At 41.6% G+C, this 15,222-nt stretch overlaps 1 protein-coding gene across 1 annotated transcript in view; it reads left to right on the top strand.

Moving 5' to 3' along the window:
- Positions 1-15,222, top strand: part of AGBL1 (AGBL carboxypeptidase 1) — a gene marked incomplete at both ends in the record, with an annotated part of 348,471 nt that overhangs the window by 120,098 nt on the left and 213,151 nt on the right. The window contains one exon of the mRNA XM_083371322.1: positions 3,624-3,804. Within this exon, the coding sequence (XP_083227448.1) occupies positions 3,624-3,804 (181 nt within the window). The remainder of the gene's footprint in view (positions 1-3,623; positions 3,805-15,222) is intronic.

The raw sequence follows: 15,222 nt of genomic DNA on the forward strand, positions 1-15,222 counted from the left end.
TCTATCGGAACCATGATAGACTGGTTTGATTGGCAGTCTATTTGCACCAACAGAACCATGTTATATCTGTATTATTGACTCTGACTCGATGAGATGGAACCTGTGGGCTGTGGCCCACTATTGGGCCACGGCCTAATTGCCACTGGGCCGCATGAGTGGCTGGCTGATGCGTGCTCACGGCCCCACTTGTGCGAGCCTCATTGTGGGTGCTTGCGGCCTCACTTGTGTGAGCCTCATTGCAAGCATGCATGGCCCGCTCGCCGTGCACGCCTGCAGCCCCAGACACACAAGCCTTGTTGTGGGTGCTTGCGGCCCCAGTCACACAAGCCTTGTAGTGGGTGTTCCTGGCCCCACTCGTGCAAGCCTCATTGCGGGTGTTCGCAGCCTGAGCTGCGCGAGCTTCGTTGCGGGTGCTGATGGCCCCACTCGCATGCGCATCGCCTCAAACTTCGCCTCCCACAAAATCATCCCCTCTTTCCCCCCTCCTCCCCACTCCAGACTGCCAAGGTTGGGGAACTCTGCACTAAGGGCTATGAATGGATGCATACGCCAGGGATGAGAACTGCCAGGAAGTGGATTCCCCACTTCCTTATCCATCAGCTTTGAGGAAACACTCGGTTGTCTGCACAGAGAAGCTGCATTCCCCTTAAGATCCATGGGGCAACTGAAGTGCAAACAGCAATGGCTTCTTTCCCTAGAAGTGAGAAGTGCAGGCAGTCCTTGAGTTACGAGCACAGTTGACCCCAAAATTTGTGTTGCTAAGTGAAACATTTGTTTAAGGGGGTTTGCCCCATTTTACGACTTTTCTTGCCACCGCTGTTCAGTGAATCATTGTATTTGTTCAGTTAGTGACAGGGTTGTTAAGTGAATCTGGCTGCCCCCATTGGCCTTACTTCTCAGAAGCTCACCAAAGGGGATCATAGGACCCCAAGAGGCCACAACCATCATAAATACAAACCACTTGTCAAGCGCATGTGGCCACGGGGATGCTGTGTGAAAAGCGGTCATAAGTCACTTTTTAGTGCCGTTGCAACTTTGAATGGTCACTAAATGGAGCATGATAGGCTGAGGACTACCTGTAGATTTCTTGCATCATCCTTGCCTGCATCCAAACCTTCTGAGGCAACTAAATGTAGCTTTTCAACTCTAAGAACTGATCTGGCTAAGCATGAAAAAACAGTTTCGGAAGCCGGCTGGTGCTATCCATGGTTGTTTTTCCACAGAAGGAAAGCAATCTCTCACTAAGTGTCACCCATCAAATCATATAATTGTCAGAGAGGCTGCCAGCTATGGATCAAGATTGTCAATGCACATCATTTTCAGAAAGAAGATATTTCATTCTCTTCCCTTCATTATTGGCAAACCTTGAAAGGGATTTGGAATCCGAAGTGGCGGTTCATTATCTCAACAAGAGAGAGACTGGAATTATGTTTGCAGGCTAGTGTAATGATGTTTAAAATGAGACAGTAAATAAGGGCTGGGATGTACATCAACTTCCTAGTGAGAGATTGGACTTACTGAAGCCTCACTGCTTTTTTATTGGTTCAAACAGCCACTACCACTATTACAGAGAAGTCTTTTAACCAGTTTGCTCTAGTGGTTAAAGCGCCGGGCTAAAAAATGGGGAGACCATGAGTTGTAGTCCTGCCTTAACCATGAAAACCTACCGTGAAACCCTAACCCTAACCCTAACCCTAACCCTGGCCAATCACTAGGAGATGGTGAGTTCTAGTTCCACCATAGTCCTGAAAGTTAGCTAGGTGACTTTGGGCCAATCACCGGGAGACATTGAGTTCTAGTCCTGTCTCAACCATGAAAGCCACTGGGTAACTTTGAGCCAGTCACTCTCTTTTAGCCTAACCCACCTCATAGGGTGGTGGTTGTGGGAAAATAAGGAAGAAGAACAGTGGTGGGATTCAGCCAGTTTGCACCAGTTTGGCAGAACTGGTAGCTAATGTTTTGTTGCCCAGGCCTAGAATGGACTTCTGGAAGCAGCATCCACACAGAGAACCAGTTGTTCACATATTTGGTGCCTTGGTGGAGCAGTGGGCTAATGCCTCCTTAAGTAACACCAGCTGCCTGCAATTAGTGCAGGTTCGAGTCCCACCAGGCTCAAGGTTGACTCAGCCTTCCATCCTTCCGAAGTAGGTAAAATGAGGACCCAGATTGTTGGGGGCAATAAGCTGACTTTGTAATAATGCCGCTTGGGGGGGGGGGCAAAAGCCCTAATAAGCAGGCATATACATAGAATGAAGGCTATTGCTAAGCACATTGGTTTGTGCTTAAATTGTAAGCCGCCCTGAGTCTTCGGAGAAGGGCGGGATATAAATGGAATTAAAATAAATAAATAAATAAAAAATATTTGAATCTCACCACCAAAGAAGAAGGTGTGTTGGATATCCCAAACTTGCTTTTTTCACGAGGCAACTGGACTTCCTTGTTTAAGAAAAACAAACAAGAAGAACAAGAAAGAAGAACGAGAAAGTCCAGTTGCCTCGTGAAAAAAAGCTTCTTTGGGATAACTATGACCCGGATGATTGAGAATCTCCATAGAGGTGTGTTGGATGTCTTTGCTGCCTTGAATTATTGAATTATTTGTAAAAACAATAAAAGGCAGGAGATTAAATATAGGTTAGCGCTGATAAGGTTGCTTAGTTAGGGTAATGAAACGTCTGCAAGAAAACAAGCAAGCTCAGAGAGCACAAAGGATCCCTCATTTTATCCCTGAGCTACAAATATTCTCATATATGTGCATATGTTTGTGTATGTGTGTGCGTGTGTGTGTGTGTGTGGTTAAAGCCCCTCCCCCCAACTGTGAAAACTGCCACCCATGTATCTAAATTGGGAGAGGGGGTGAGAATCTTGGGGTAATACTATGATTTGTGCCATTTCAAACATGACACCCTGGTTTTGAGAATGCCCATAGAAGAAAGGAAAGAGAAACAGCACGAACGAAAACTTTAGCAAGTAGAAAAATGAATTTTCTGCTGTGATGACGATTACCCATTTTTCTTATCATCGTTTTTTTATGATGGCTTTATGAGGGCTATTTTGTTTCCGTTTCAACTTGCTTCAGAGATCGCATTTCTTGAAAGATGGACCCATTTCTTTAAAACTTGCGGTTTCTTTTTGCAGAGTTTAGTGGGGGGGGACCCACAAAGATGAATAACTATTCAAAATGCCATTCTACCCTGTAGGAGGAATTGATACGGTTCATTCTTACCCAAAAGGATGTGCTTTTCAAGTTGATGATGTCTGGATAAGTTAGACTACAAAATTCTCAACTGTGCTGGGGGATGACTAGCTTGGATGAGCATCATATAGCAACAGTTCTGAAGGGTCTCCAGTTTGAAGAAAGACCCATTTCTACACCGAAGGTGCTTTTTCACGAGGCAACTGGACTCTCTTGTTTTTCTTTGAAAACATTTCGGTTCTCATCCAAGAAGCGTCTTCAGCTCTGACTGGAGGGTGAGGAATGGAAGGATTTATATTCCTTGACGACATCTGGATAAAAGAATGCAAATGACCAGCTGTCTGCAAGGAATATAAATAGTCCCATAGTTCAACCTTGCATTACAAATATTCCCATCTGTGGGTATAAAAAGTATGTTTTCTTTCTTTAGGTGAGCGTCCTTATGTTGTACTCACAGCACGGGTTCATCCTGGTGAGAGCAATTCCAGCTGGGTTATGAAGGGGACTCTGGAGTTCCTCCTCAGCAATGATCCACTTGCTAATCTCCTGCGGCAATGCTTCATCTTTAAAATTATCCCCATGCTGAATCCAGATGGAGTCATCAATGGCCAGTGAGTTATTTTATTTAAATACTTATTGTATTTTTGCATCGCTGTAATGACGTAGGGAGCATAGTGGCTCGTGTGGCTGGAAGTCAGCAAGCCCACGTTTGAGATCTGAGTGCTGCAGCGGGGTGGGGTGAGCTCCTGTCCTTCACTCCAGGTCCTGCCAGGGACATGAAAGGAACCCCCCCAACCCATGCAAGTCCCCCACCAGCACTTCATCTTCCAATGACCCTCACCTGATGTGACCTCTCCACCACAAGACACACCACAAGACCGTCACTTGACATGACCTACATTTGACCCATCACACGACCCTCACTTGACGTGACCCACACCTGACCCATCACACGACCCTTACTTGACGTGAGCCACACCTGACCCATCACAAGACCCTCACTTGACGTGACCCACACCTGACCCATCACACGACCCTTACTTGACGTGACCCACACCTGACCCATCACACGACCCTTACTTGACGTGACCCACACCTGACTCATCACAAGACCCTCACTTGATGTGACCCACACCTGACATGACCATTACCTGATATGACCTACTGACCACACAAAGCCCTTATGAACAGAAGAACACCCACGCTAGACATCCTCTAAATTCTGCTGAAGATGTAACTTAGCCTGGTAATGAAACATTTGGAACCCAACCCATAAGCTCGGAGACAAACCTCCATCCTCAATATCTGCCTATCCCTGGACCTTGGAAAGGACTCGATAGGTGGATGAAAATGCCAAATCCAGTCTAAACCTCTGTCTGATTTTGTGACCAGCCATAATAATTTGATGCAATTCAACGTCATTCAAAAATCTGTTCCTATGATAAAGCCTTATCTTATAATTGTGTATGGTTGGATCTAGGATTAGACACCACTTATCCATTTAAGAGTTCTCCAAGCTTGTATTTATAAAGACTGCTAACTGATTAATCCATTTTATGGTAAATTAATTGCCTGCCTTTTAGCCAATTAATCAGTTATTTGGCAAATTAACACAAACGTTACAGCAATTCAGCAAGAGTGACAGTGTGTGTGTATTTAATGTATTTAATGAAGATGGTGCTTTGTATTGACTGATTAACTGAGAAAATATAATAATTCGTGGTTTGGTAAATTATCTTAAAATTCATTGCCTGAGTCAGGAAAGGCTGATTTTTTTACATAATGACCTCAGTGTTAAAGATGGTTATTGTAAGGGAAGAAATCTTGAATAATAGCTACCGTAGTTGCCATAAAAATGCTTTAAAAAATATAGCTGTGTTCCTTGGATCAGGCTACTTTATTAAGGCTGCAGTTTTATTTGAGAGAAAGCTTCTTTAAAGTCATTGGAACGTACATATGAGTAAATACGCATAAAACAGCATAATCTTTCTGAATTTCACAGGCTAAAGAAGCTTGTGCAACACCCACATTCTTTTATTTAGGATCAAAGTCTAAAACTTCCATCTTGATGTACTGTCAAACTGGAACAGTCCTACACCAAATTTAAAGCAAGATAATGATTGAGTTTTTCCCTCCTTTTATTAAAATGTAAAAAAAAGAGATTACTCTCTAATTGGTTATCTGCAATTAAAAGTACTTTTTTTTAAAAAAAATGAAACTTTGCATTGTGTAAAACGACATGCTGTGCATCGCAAAGTGCCTTTCCTGAGCAATCTTAACACACACTTAAAAAGAAAAGTCCTAGTGCATTCAGGGAGATTTAGTTCTGTAGAATCACAGTTAACAGGACCTAGCCAATTCTGGTTGATTGCCAAATGTTAAATTTAGAGGGGCTTAGAGAATAGAATAGAATAGAATAGAATAGAATAGAATAGAATAGAATAGAATAGAATAGAATAGAATAGAATAGAATAGAATAGAATAGAATAGAATAGAATTAGAATGGAATGGAATAGAATAGAATAGAATAGAATAGAATAGAATAGAATAGAATAGAATAGAATAGAATAGAATAGAATAGAATAGAATAGAATAGAATAGAACTGGAAGGGACCTTGGAGGTCTTCTAGTCCAGCCCCCTGATCAAGCAGGAGAATAATAGGTGGATAGAAGACCAACAGAAGAGAACATCTCTAGCTCAGAAATTGAACAGTGGGATTCTTGGTGCTCTCTGAGCTTGGTTATTTTCTTGCAGACATTTCTTTACCCAACTAGGTAACATCATCACTAACAGGAAGTATGGAGTTTGTGCCCTGTTTATATACAGTAGTTTGCCATGCCAGTGTTGATGGATATATGGTTTCTCTTTGGTAGTTCCTTTATTAGGGTGTTGTTTTTTTTGCTTGATGGTTTGCTTAATTGTTTATCACCTTGATAATTCCTTAATTAGGGTATCATTTTCTTCTTGATTGTTAATCCCTGCTTATCTGGGAATCAAATGCTGAAGAGGATATGTTTAGGTCTTTTTGTCTCCTTATTTTTTTTTCTCTCTTTAATTCTATGTAAACATGGAGGGAAGGCCACCATAAACATCTCAGGCTCTTCGGCTTTGAAACAGAGATGAGCACCGGCCCCTAGAGTTGGAAACAACTAGCACGCATGTGCGGGGGAACCTTTACCTTTATATGAGCCTTGGTGGAGCAGTGGGCTAATGCCTCCTTAAGTAACACCAGCTGCCTGCAATTAGTGCAGGTTCGCGTCCCACCAGGCTCAAGGTTGACTCAGCCCTCCATCCTTCCGAGGTAGATAAATGAGGACCCAGATTGTTGGGGGCAATTAAGCTGACTTTGTAATAATGCCGCTTGGGGTGTGTGTGAAAGCCCTAATAAGCAGGCATATACATAGAATGAAGGCTACTGCTAAGCTTGTAAGCCGCCCTGAGTCTTCGGAGAAGGGCGGGATGTAAATGGAATTAAAATAAAATAAATAAATATATACAGTATTGTTGCATTTTAAAGTGATAGTGAGGCAAACCTGCTTGCTGCAAGTGACCCCTAGCTTCCTTTTCTGCAACTTCCAAAGCTCACCCCTTGAAAATGGGTCCCCCATACTTACTGTTAAAATTACCATTAAAATTAACAGCTACTGTTAAAACTAATCCCTGTATTTTCCTTAATCTCCTAAACTCCCAAATAATTACATTTCTAGCAACTTAGATTTCAGTCCATAGAAGCAACGGTGATAATTCTAATAGGGTGATCAACTGCTGAGTTTTAATTGTGAATCCTGATCAGTGATGGTAATTAATTATTAATTTTAGAAGTATGATTCCAGCTGCAAAAATATTAATGTCATCTCTTTGGTGGAAAAGGTCCACCCATGCACATGTTTCATTTAGAATATGGTAATCGGTAATGTAGGCCTATTGTCATTTTCCTCCTAAGATGAATATTAGAAATGGTGATTGTGTTTATGGCTCTGGAGAGGTTGGTATGTTAGATGCCATTTATTCTTGACAATGTGGTGCTGGCTACCAGCTTGGCTGGCTTCAAACAACGGTTGGACCAATTCAAGGTAATCATGGGGACTGATGACTCTTATCCTCAATGGTAGCATTATTGTCTCTGAAGGCCACCCATTGGGAGTCTAATGGGCTTCTTTGTTGGCCATGATGAACACCAACTGCTGTACTAGAGGGGAAATTTCTTTATGTCTATTTTTTTCCCTCTTGCTGTTTTGAACAAAAGAGGTTTTGAAGGGAGGATTTGGGATCAGTCTGGATGTCCAAGCTTTGATGGAGAAGACATGCCAGACAGATGCTGCTGTGGCCACAGCTTCCTCTTGATTTACTGGTTATCATGGTGGTGTTGGAGCTTGTTGATAGCAAAGAGGGGAAATGGAGTTTTAGCAGTGCTTCTCTGAAATCATTCAGAGAAGAGCAACTAAGGCCTGGAGACCAAAACATATGAAGAATGGCTGCGGGACTTGGGTTTGGCTAGTCTAAAGAAAAGAAGAAATAGGGGAGACATGATAGCAGTGTTCCAGTGTCTGAGGGGCTGCCACAAGGCAGAGGGGGCCAGGTTGTTCACCAGGGCATCAGAGGGCAGGACGAGAAACAATGGTTGGGAAACTGATCAAAGAGAGAAGCAACCTGGAATTGAGGAGAAACTTCCTGACAGTGAGGACGATCAACTGCTTTACCCTCAGAAATTGTGGGTGCTCCATCACTGGAAATTTTCAAGAAGAGACTGGACAATCACCTGTCTGAGATGGTATAGGTTCTCCTGCTTGAGCAGGGGGCTGGACTAGAAGACCTCCAAGGTCCCTTCCAAATCTATTCCATTCCATTCCATTCCATTCCATTCCATTCCATTCCATTCCATTCCATTCTATTCTATTCTATTCTATTCTATTCTATTCTATTCTATTCTATTCTATTCTATTCTATTCTATTCTATTCTATTCTGAATTCTATTCTTATTCTTATTCTCTATTCTATTCTATTCTATTCTATTCTATTCTATTCTATTCTATTCTATTCTATTCTATTCTATTCTTCTATTCTATTCTATTCTATTCTATTCTGAATTCTATTCTTATTCTCTATTCTATTCTATTCTATTCTATTCTATTCTATTCTATTCTATTCTATTCTATTCTATTCTATTCTATTCTATTCTATTCTATTCTATTATTCTATTCTATTCTATTCTATTCTATTCTATTCTATTCTATTCTATTCTATTCTATTCTATTCTATTCTATTCTATTCTATTCTATTCTATTCTATTCTATTTTCAGTGTATCAACCTAGTCCTCTTTGAAGAGGCAGGGGAGTGATGGGAGCTTTGAATTTTTCATATTTCTCCAAAGCATCGATCATAACTTTCTCCTCCATCACACCTTTCATTCTGGGCCGCTGCCTTAATGACAAGAAGGAAATGCATCTCTGGCTTCAGTGGAATTAAATAATGGTTAATACCCTGAGTTGGTTATTACCGTAAATCAGTCTTTTTCATGCAAAAGTACTTTACAAAGACCCCTGAAAACTGAAGTAAAATTGCCTTCAGGCTGGCTTGGCTACTGGTGTCTTTCATGGATACATCCATGCAGTTTCCTTGATGTGATACAGACGTAATTTGTTGATGCCTTCTACCGGGATATTCTTCCAGGATATTCTATCCCGCAGTCTTGGATAGACCAGATAGTTCCTCAATCAGTTACGAACCGTATCTGACTCTCCTTTGATTCAAGTGCTTTTAGCTTTCCTAACTTTTCAGTATCATTGCACATACAGTAAATAAAATGGTCAGTCATAGCAGTGTGGGGAAGGGTCATGTGAGGTTGCCTTGACTGGCCTTGACTGCTATTTCTTTGGAACTTTTGGAACGAAAAGGTTCTTTGAGGGAATGAAGAAAGTTTTCCGTCAGTTTTGTTTCTTTATCTCGTGGGATCTGTTCTATAACTGGGATTTGCCACAAAACATTGCAGCATGGTGTGGTCCAGGTCCTCTTTTCAAGTAGGTTGTAACTTAGACCTCCGTTATGATAAATGTCTTCCGGCTGTCACAGAGATAAGGAGGCTAACTTATTCTCCAAAGCACCAGGGGTCAGGACAAAAAGTAATGGGTGGAAGCTTATTCAGAAGAGATCCAAGATAAATTTCCTGATGGTGAGATCAGTCGGTGGGATGGCTAGCCTCCTGAAGTTGTGATTGCTCCATCACAACATGTTCAGAACTAGACTGGACAACCATTTGACTGACATGGTATAGGGTCTTCTGCCTTGAGCAGGGGAATTGGACTAGAAGACCTCCAAAGTCTTTTCCAACCCTACAATTCTATGTCCCATTGTTCACTTTTTCCATACTTCCTGTTCTCCATAACCCCCATCATAATTCCTTGTCCACTAAGCTCACTCACCAATGAGCTTTTGAGATATTAAAAGTTGTTCTTCATAATTTCAAGGTTGACTCAGCCTTCCGTCCTTCTGAGGTAGGTAAAATGAGGACCCAGATTGTTGGGGGCAATTAAGCTGACTTTGTAATAATGCCGCTTGGGTGTGTGTGTGTGAAAGCCCTAATAAGCAGGCATATACATAGAATGAAGGCTACTGCTAAGTTTGTAAAGCCGCCCTGAGTCTTCGGAGAAGGGCGGGATATAAATGGAATTAAAATAATAATAATAAAAAATAATAATTTTGCAAATCTTTGAATTTTCATCTATCTGCTGATAATATCCCTACCCTTTCACTCCCCTTTTTCTATAAATGGGGTTGAGAATATTAAATTCTCTCACCCTGGGGTGGTTCATTGGGGTGGGTCACATCTGTAGGTTTTACACTTTCCCGTTGAATGCCATTACCCCTCTGGGATACATATTTTTTTCCTTGAGGAAACCAGGAAAATCTCAGTAAAGAATGCTGACGTCACTGAGAGATGACACCCCAATATCTGATAGTCAAGGAGGCTTGTCTATGTAATGACATCCCTGGGGCTGAGGGAAGGCGGAGACAATCTAAATAAATAGTTTAACGCTTTTTTTTGCAAGCTGTGCCAACACATTTCCATCAATGTCCTTCCCTGTTGTATGTAAATATATATGAAAAACCCTGAACCATTCCAGCTTACTTCTGTTCTCTGTGCACTAGCTTATTTCAGGTCACGCCTCTCTTCCACTAACAGCCTTGAAGATGCTAGTATAAATTAATATTGTTTCCTTTCTTTTGAAAGCTCATAAAAATGTCAGCTAGGACAATTTTGAACAAGGTGATTATTTGGAGTATCTCCTTTCCGATCTGACTTATTAACGAGCAGGATGATTTTTGCATCTCATACATTCAGACCCCTATAAATCTTTCCTCCTTCCATTCAAGTTATGCTACTTGTGCCACTTCTGCCTACTTGTCCCAACATCTTTCTTGATTTAAGAGGGATTTTCCCCCCCCTTGCCTTACTTCGAAGTGTATATGTTCTGCACTAGAGCTTTCCTGGTTAGTCACAGCGGTAGGGCAGAGAAATAGGGCTTTAAGAATGAGCTTTGCCACCATATGGGACAGTATGGTCACTCAGTGGTTAAGATGCTGGGCTTGTCAGCTAGACAGCCAGCAGCCCAGGTTTGAGACCCCAGCACCATGGGAGAGAGGGAGTTCCTGTCCTCGCCCCAGCTCCTGCCAACCTAGCATAAGCATGCAAATACGAGTAGATAAATAGGTACCACTTGGGTAGGAAGGTAAGAGTGTTCTGTGACATCGTGAGGTGGCCACATGACTGCAGAAATGTCTTCAGACAGTGCTGGCTCAATGGCCTTGAAATGGAGATGAGCACCTGCCTCTATAGTTGCCAATGAATAGCGGAGTAAAATCCTTAGGAACTCCTTTACCATTTTACCTTTGTAATACAGGCATGTTGATGCCACCTTTCATATATACTGGCGAGTTGAGGAGACCTAATCCTTCCTTGATGACCTCACTTGAAGTCGCAAAAGAGTTGTTTGGGGTGCATCTCTTTGTCAAATATAAATTGAAAATGGTAAGTGTTCTAATTCAGATGTGGTCATAATTTTGCATTTATATTTCTATAGCACACAACTCAAATGAGTAGAGGAATGTCTTGAACAGGTAACAGAAGTAAAGGGGTAGTCGCATCCAATCTCCTTCCATTACCACCCTACTCTCACCCCCTTCAGCTTAATGTATCTAGTGCAGGGGTGTCAAACTCGCCATGTCACTTGACGTGTCATGACGTATCGTGATTTTTTCCCCATTGCCGGAGCTGGGGTGGGCGCAGTTTCAGCATGACGCATCTGGCCCGTGGGCCGGCAGTTTGACACCCCTGATCTAGTGGAAAGGAACTTTTGCAAGCTGTCTGCACAATTAAGTCATGCACCTGAAAGCATAGCAGTGTTCCTGTTTGCAGTAAGCTACTTTGAGCATGAATGGAGACTTGGGCTAGTAAGCTAGGAGTGGATTATGTGAACAAGGCAAGATCATGATCTTGGTCTTCTTAGCAAACCAAATCAACCCAGATCAAAGTAGATTTTCTTGGTCTTGTGAGGTTTGAGATTGTGGGGGTAAGTGGAATGTGAAACAGCTATAGAAATGCGGTTTCAAGGGCTGCGTGCTAATGTTTTACACTGCACTGAAAAGAACAACTGCACACTTCTTAAGTATTGAAGGAATTTGTGCAATGTTATATTAAGGATCTCTTCATAGGGCAATCTATAATAATGGGATTTTGACTGCACCTGCAAAATAGCAGCTTCTGTTCTGGAAGCTAATTTCTGAATGGTTGTAAACAGCTCAGTCCGTTGTGTGATATACACTTCTTTGAAACAGCATCTCCCCACTGTGGATGGAGTTTCATTGTGAGACATTAATGTGTCCATGTGTAGGGCTGGTATGGCATATTTTTCAGGGCATCATGAATCTGGGTTCTTGAAAGCTCTGAAGGTGACCAATTTGAGATATAGAAGTTAGGAATCAAGCCGATTTTGCCATCCAAACCCTGGGATGAATTTGTATTTAGCTAATACTTGAGATGAAGGAATAGTGACACAAGATATAATTTTGAAGGCAATTAAAAAAAAAGGTCAGGTGAACAGACTGGACAAGACTGAAGAAAGTTCAGGAAAAAAACCCAACAAAGTAAGAAAGTTAAATTACTTGAATATAAATGGCCTTTCATACTTTCTCACCATGTTTGATGGTGATGCTTTCTGTGAATTTCTCCAGGGAAATTCACCCCAGCCAAAAATTGGAATGAATGCGCTATCTTTTCTGACTAACCAGCATTATTAAAAGGCATATGCTTTGGTCATGGCTTTCGTCTTACAATGACCAGGGGGTAGCAAAAACTTTTAACAGTGTATTTAAGGCAGGTTTCCCTTGAAGTCCCACAGATGAAAAAGCCTTGTGGGATAAGAAAGAAAACATGAGGATCCAAGGAAGCTGCACATTACTGGGGAACAAAGTGTATCATGAAGGCAGTCATTCTGCCCCCAGGTTGCTAAATAAAATGCAAGAACTCAACACCCCTGTTGTGCACCATTTCTGCTCCACTTAATTTTCCTCAGAAAGAGCTTCTGAAGCAAAATGTCTTTCTCCAAAGTGAAGGACGCTTTGCCTTCAGAAATCCTGGGCACCCCACTACTGGAGATTTTTAAGGAGAGACTAGACAGTCACTTCTCTGAAATGGTATAGTTTCCCCTGCTCGAGCAGGGGGCTGGACTAGACCTCCAAGGTCCCTTCCAGCTTTATTCTATTCTATCGCCCCATAGTGCTTTGCAGCACTCTTTGAATGGTTTACAGTGTCAGCATTATTTACACATTGCCTCCAACAATCTGGATCCTCATTTTACCAGCCGTGGAAGGATGGAAGGCTGAGTCAGCCTTGAGCCCTGTCAGGATTGAACTCCTGGAAGATAATAATAATAATAATAATAATAATAATAATAATAATAATAATAATAATAATAATAATAATAATAACAACAACAACAACAACAACAACAACAATAACAATAATAATAATAGCCTGGACAGCTATCGGGTGTGTCAAACTGCGCTACTTGGAACATCTTACATTTTAAGGAGACCTGGTTGATACCTAGGATGCTGGCAGCAACCCATGTCAACCATTAGTGCCAGTCAGTTTGAGTGTTCAGTTGACTGAGTTTCATGTTTTATGAAAAAAAGTTTTTAATAATAATAATAATAATAATAGTAATAATAATAATAATAATAATAATAATAATAATAATAATAATAGAGTTGGAAGGGATCTTGGAGATCTTAGTCCATCCCACCAGTGTGCAAGCTAATGTGGAATCTGCCAATCTCAGAAGCTGATAGGAATTTGAGTTCTTAGTTGATCTTTCCCAGACACTGCAGCTCCAGAAGAAAAAAACTATTATTTATTATCTCTAAATTTAAGGTTATTAATTGCATCAGTTCAAAAAAAGAAGAAGAAGAAGCAAAACATCGTAAACAGCAATAATGAACACTGCCAAATGCTAATTCCCTCTGCTTGCCAATGGTGCCTGTATTTGATTGATTTTTTTTATACCTCTTCCCAGAAGTATTAAATTAAAAATGATTCAGAGCTGCAGGATCATTGATCAAGCTTGGAGTTGATAGAAGAGTACACAGACACTCAACACTAAAGGTCCTTGCAATTCGGCTGTAATCACCTAGCCCTTGGGATAGCCTGCTGCTCACCTTAAATTGATTTGTTTCCCTTTAGACGGTCCGAAAGGATAGAGCTAAGGTCAGGTTAGGAATCATACTTTTGGGTTTGCTTGCTTGTAGCTTCTTGAGTAAACAAACCACTGTTGGATAGATTTATGATGGAATAGATGTTGGCATCCCATCTGGGATATTCCCATGACATTATCATTGAGGTTGTTGGGGGGTACCATTTTGTTTCATCATGCCACCAGGAGGGCATTTGTAGCCATGAAAGCATCTTCTCATTCGTTGTTTTTTCTACCATTGTGCTGCCTTTTGCTCTTAATGATGGGATCTGTCTGCCAGTCACAGGCTGGTATGTAGGATACACTGAGCCATAAGCTGGCCAAGAAAGTTTGTTGCTTCATGCTGTGTGAACCGAGCCTTTGTGGTGAGTTTACAGTGGGTGACCCTAGCCCATTGGATTAATGAGTAGACCATGGTTATGTTAACTGAGGCTAAGTATGCCGTTCACAGCCGTGCAAAAATTGAAATATACACCAGCCAAGAAGTAATCACTGGCACAACCGAGAAGCAGGTGTCTGATTGATGAATGCAGCAGCAGCCCAATTAAGTATAAACCCCCTTCTTGTGTTCAAAATGCAAATGTTTCAACAACAGAAGCATACAATGATCTTCCACAGATGGACGGTGTGCCCTAGCCGAGTAGCAAATCTCAAACCGGTCCCCATGAGATGATGTGAGGGAACCAAAACAGGGGATCTGGTTTTGCAGACCAGGCTTTCAAAAAATCTGGACAGGACAGACAGATCTCCTCTCCTTGGCTTCATTTTTTCCAGAGAGTGATTTATTTGGTCCCTTATTTGCCTGAACTGCCTTGCCGCATGAATTATGATCCAGGTTCATTTAGCACCACTGTTTCCTCCTTAGTGAATGCACTATTAAATATCTTGGCTCCCCAGGAACATGCTGGCTTCTCTATTTACAGCTGTTCCCCATGCAACCCCCTCCCACTGCTTTGCCCCTGCTTTCTCCGACTCTGCTCTGTGGCCCCATAATGACCACAGAGATAAATAAAAGGCATAATTTTTCCCAGCTGTTGTTCTTTCTCCCAGCCACTGTCACTGCTGTTGTTTTTGTTGTTGCCCTGCGTGGTAGTATATATAATAACAAGGAAAACAAATCTTATTACTCAGGTAATTACAATAAATAAAAAGCTGAGACGGGAGGTGAAGGATTTTTTTTTTAAAAAAATGTAATTTACTCTCTATATATACAGTGTTAGGTTGGCCCCAGTGGGCACAGGGAGGGAAAGACTGTGGCTAATTAGCAGCCAGGTGTCAC

The sequence above is a fragment of the Vipera ursinii genome (genome assembly GCF_947247035.1).
Source record: "Vipera ursinii genome assembly, chromosome: 11".
NCBI classification, from domain to species: Eukaryota; Metazoa; Chordata; class Lepidosauria; order Squamata; family Viperidae; genus Vipera; species Vipera ursinii.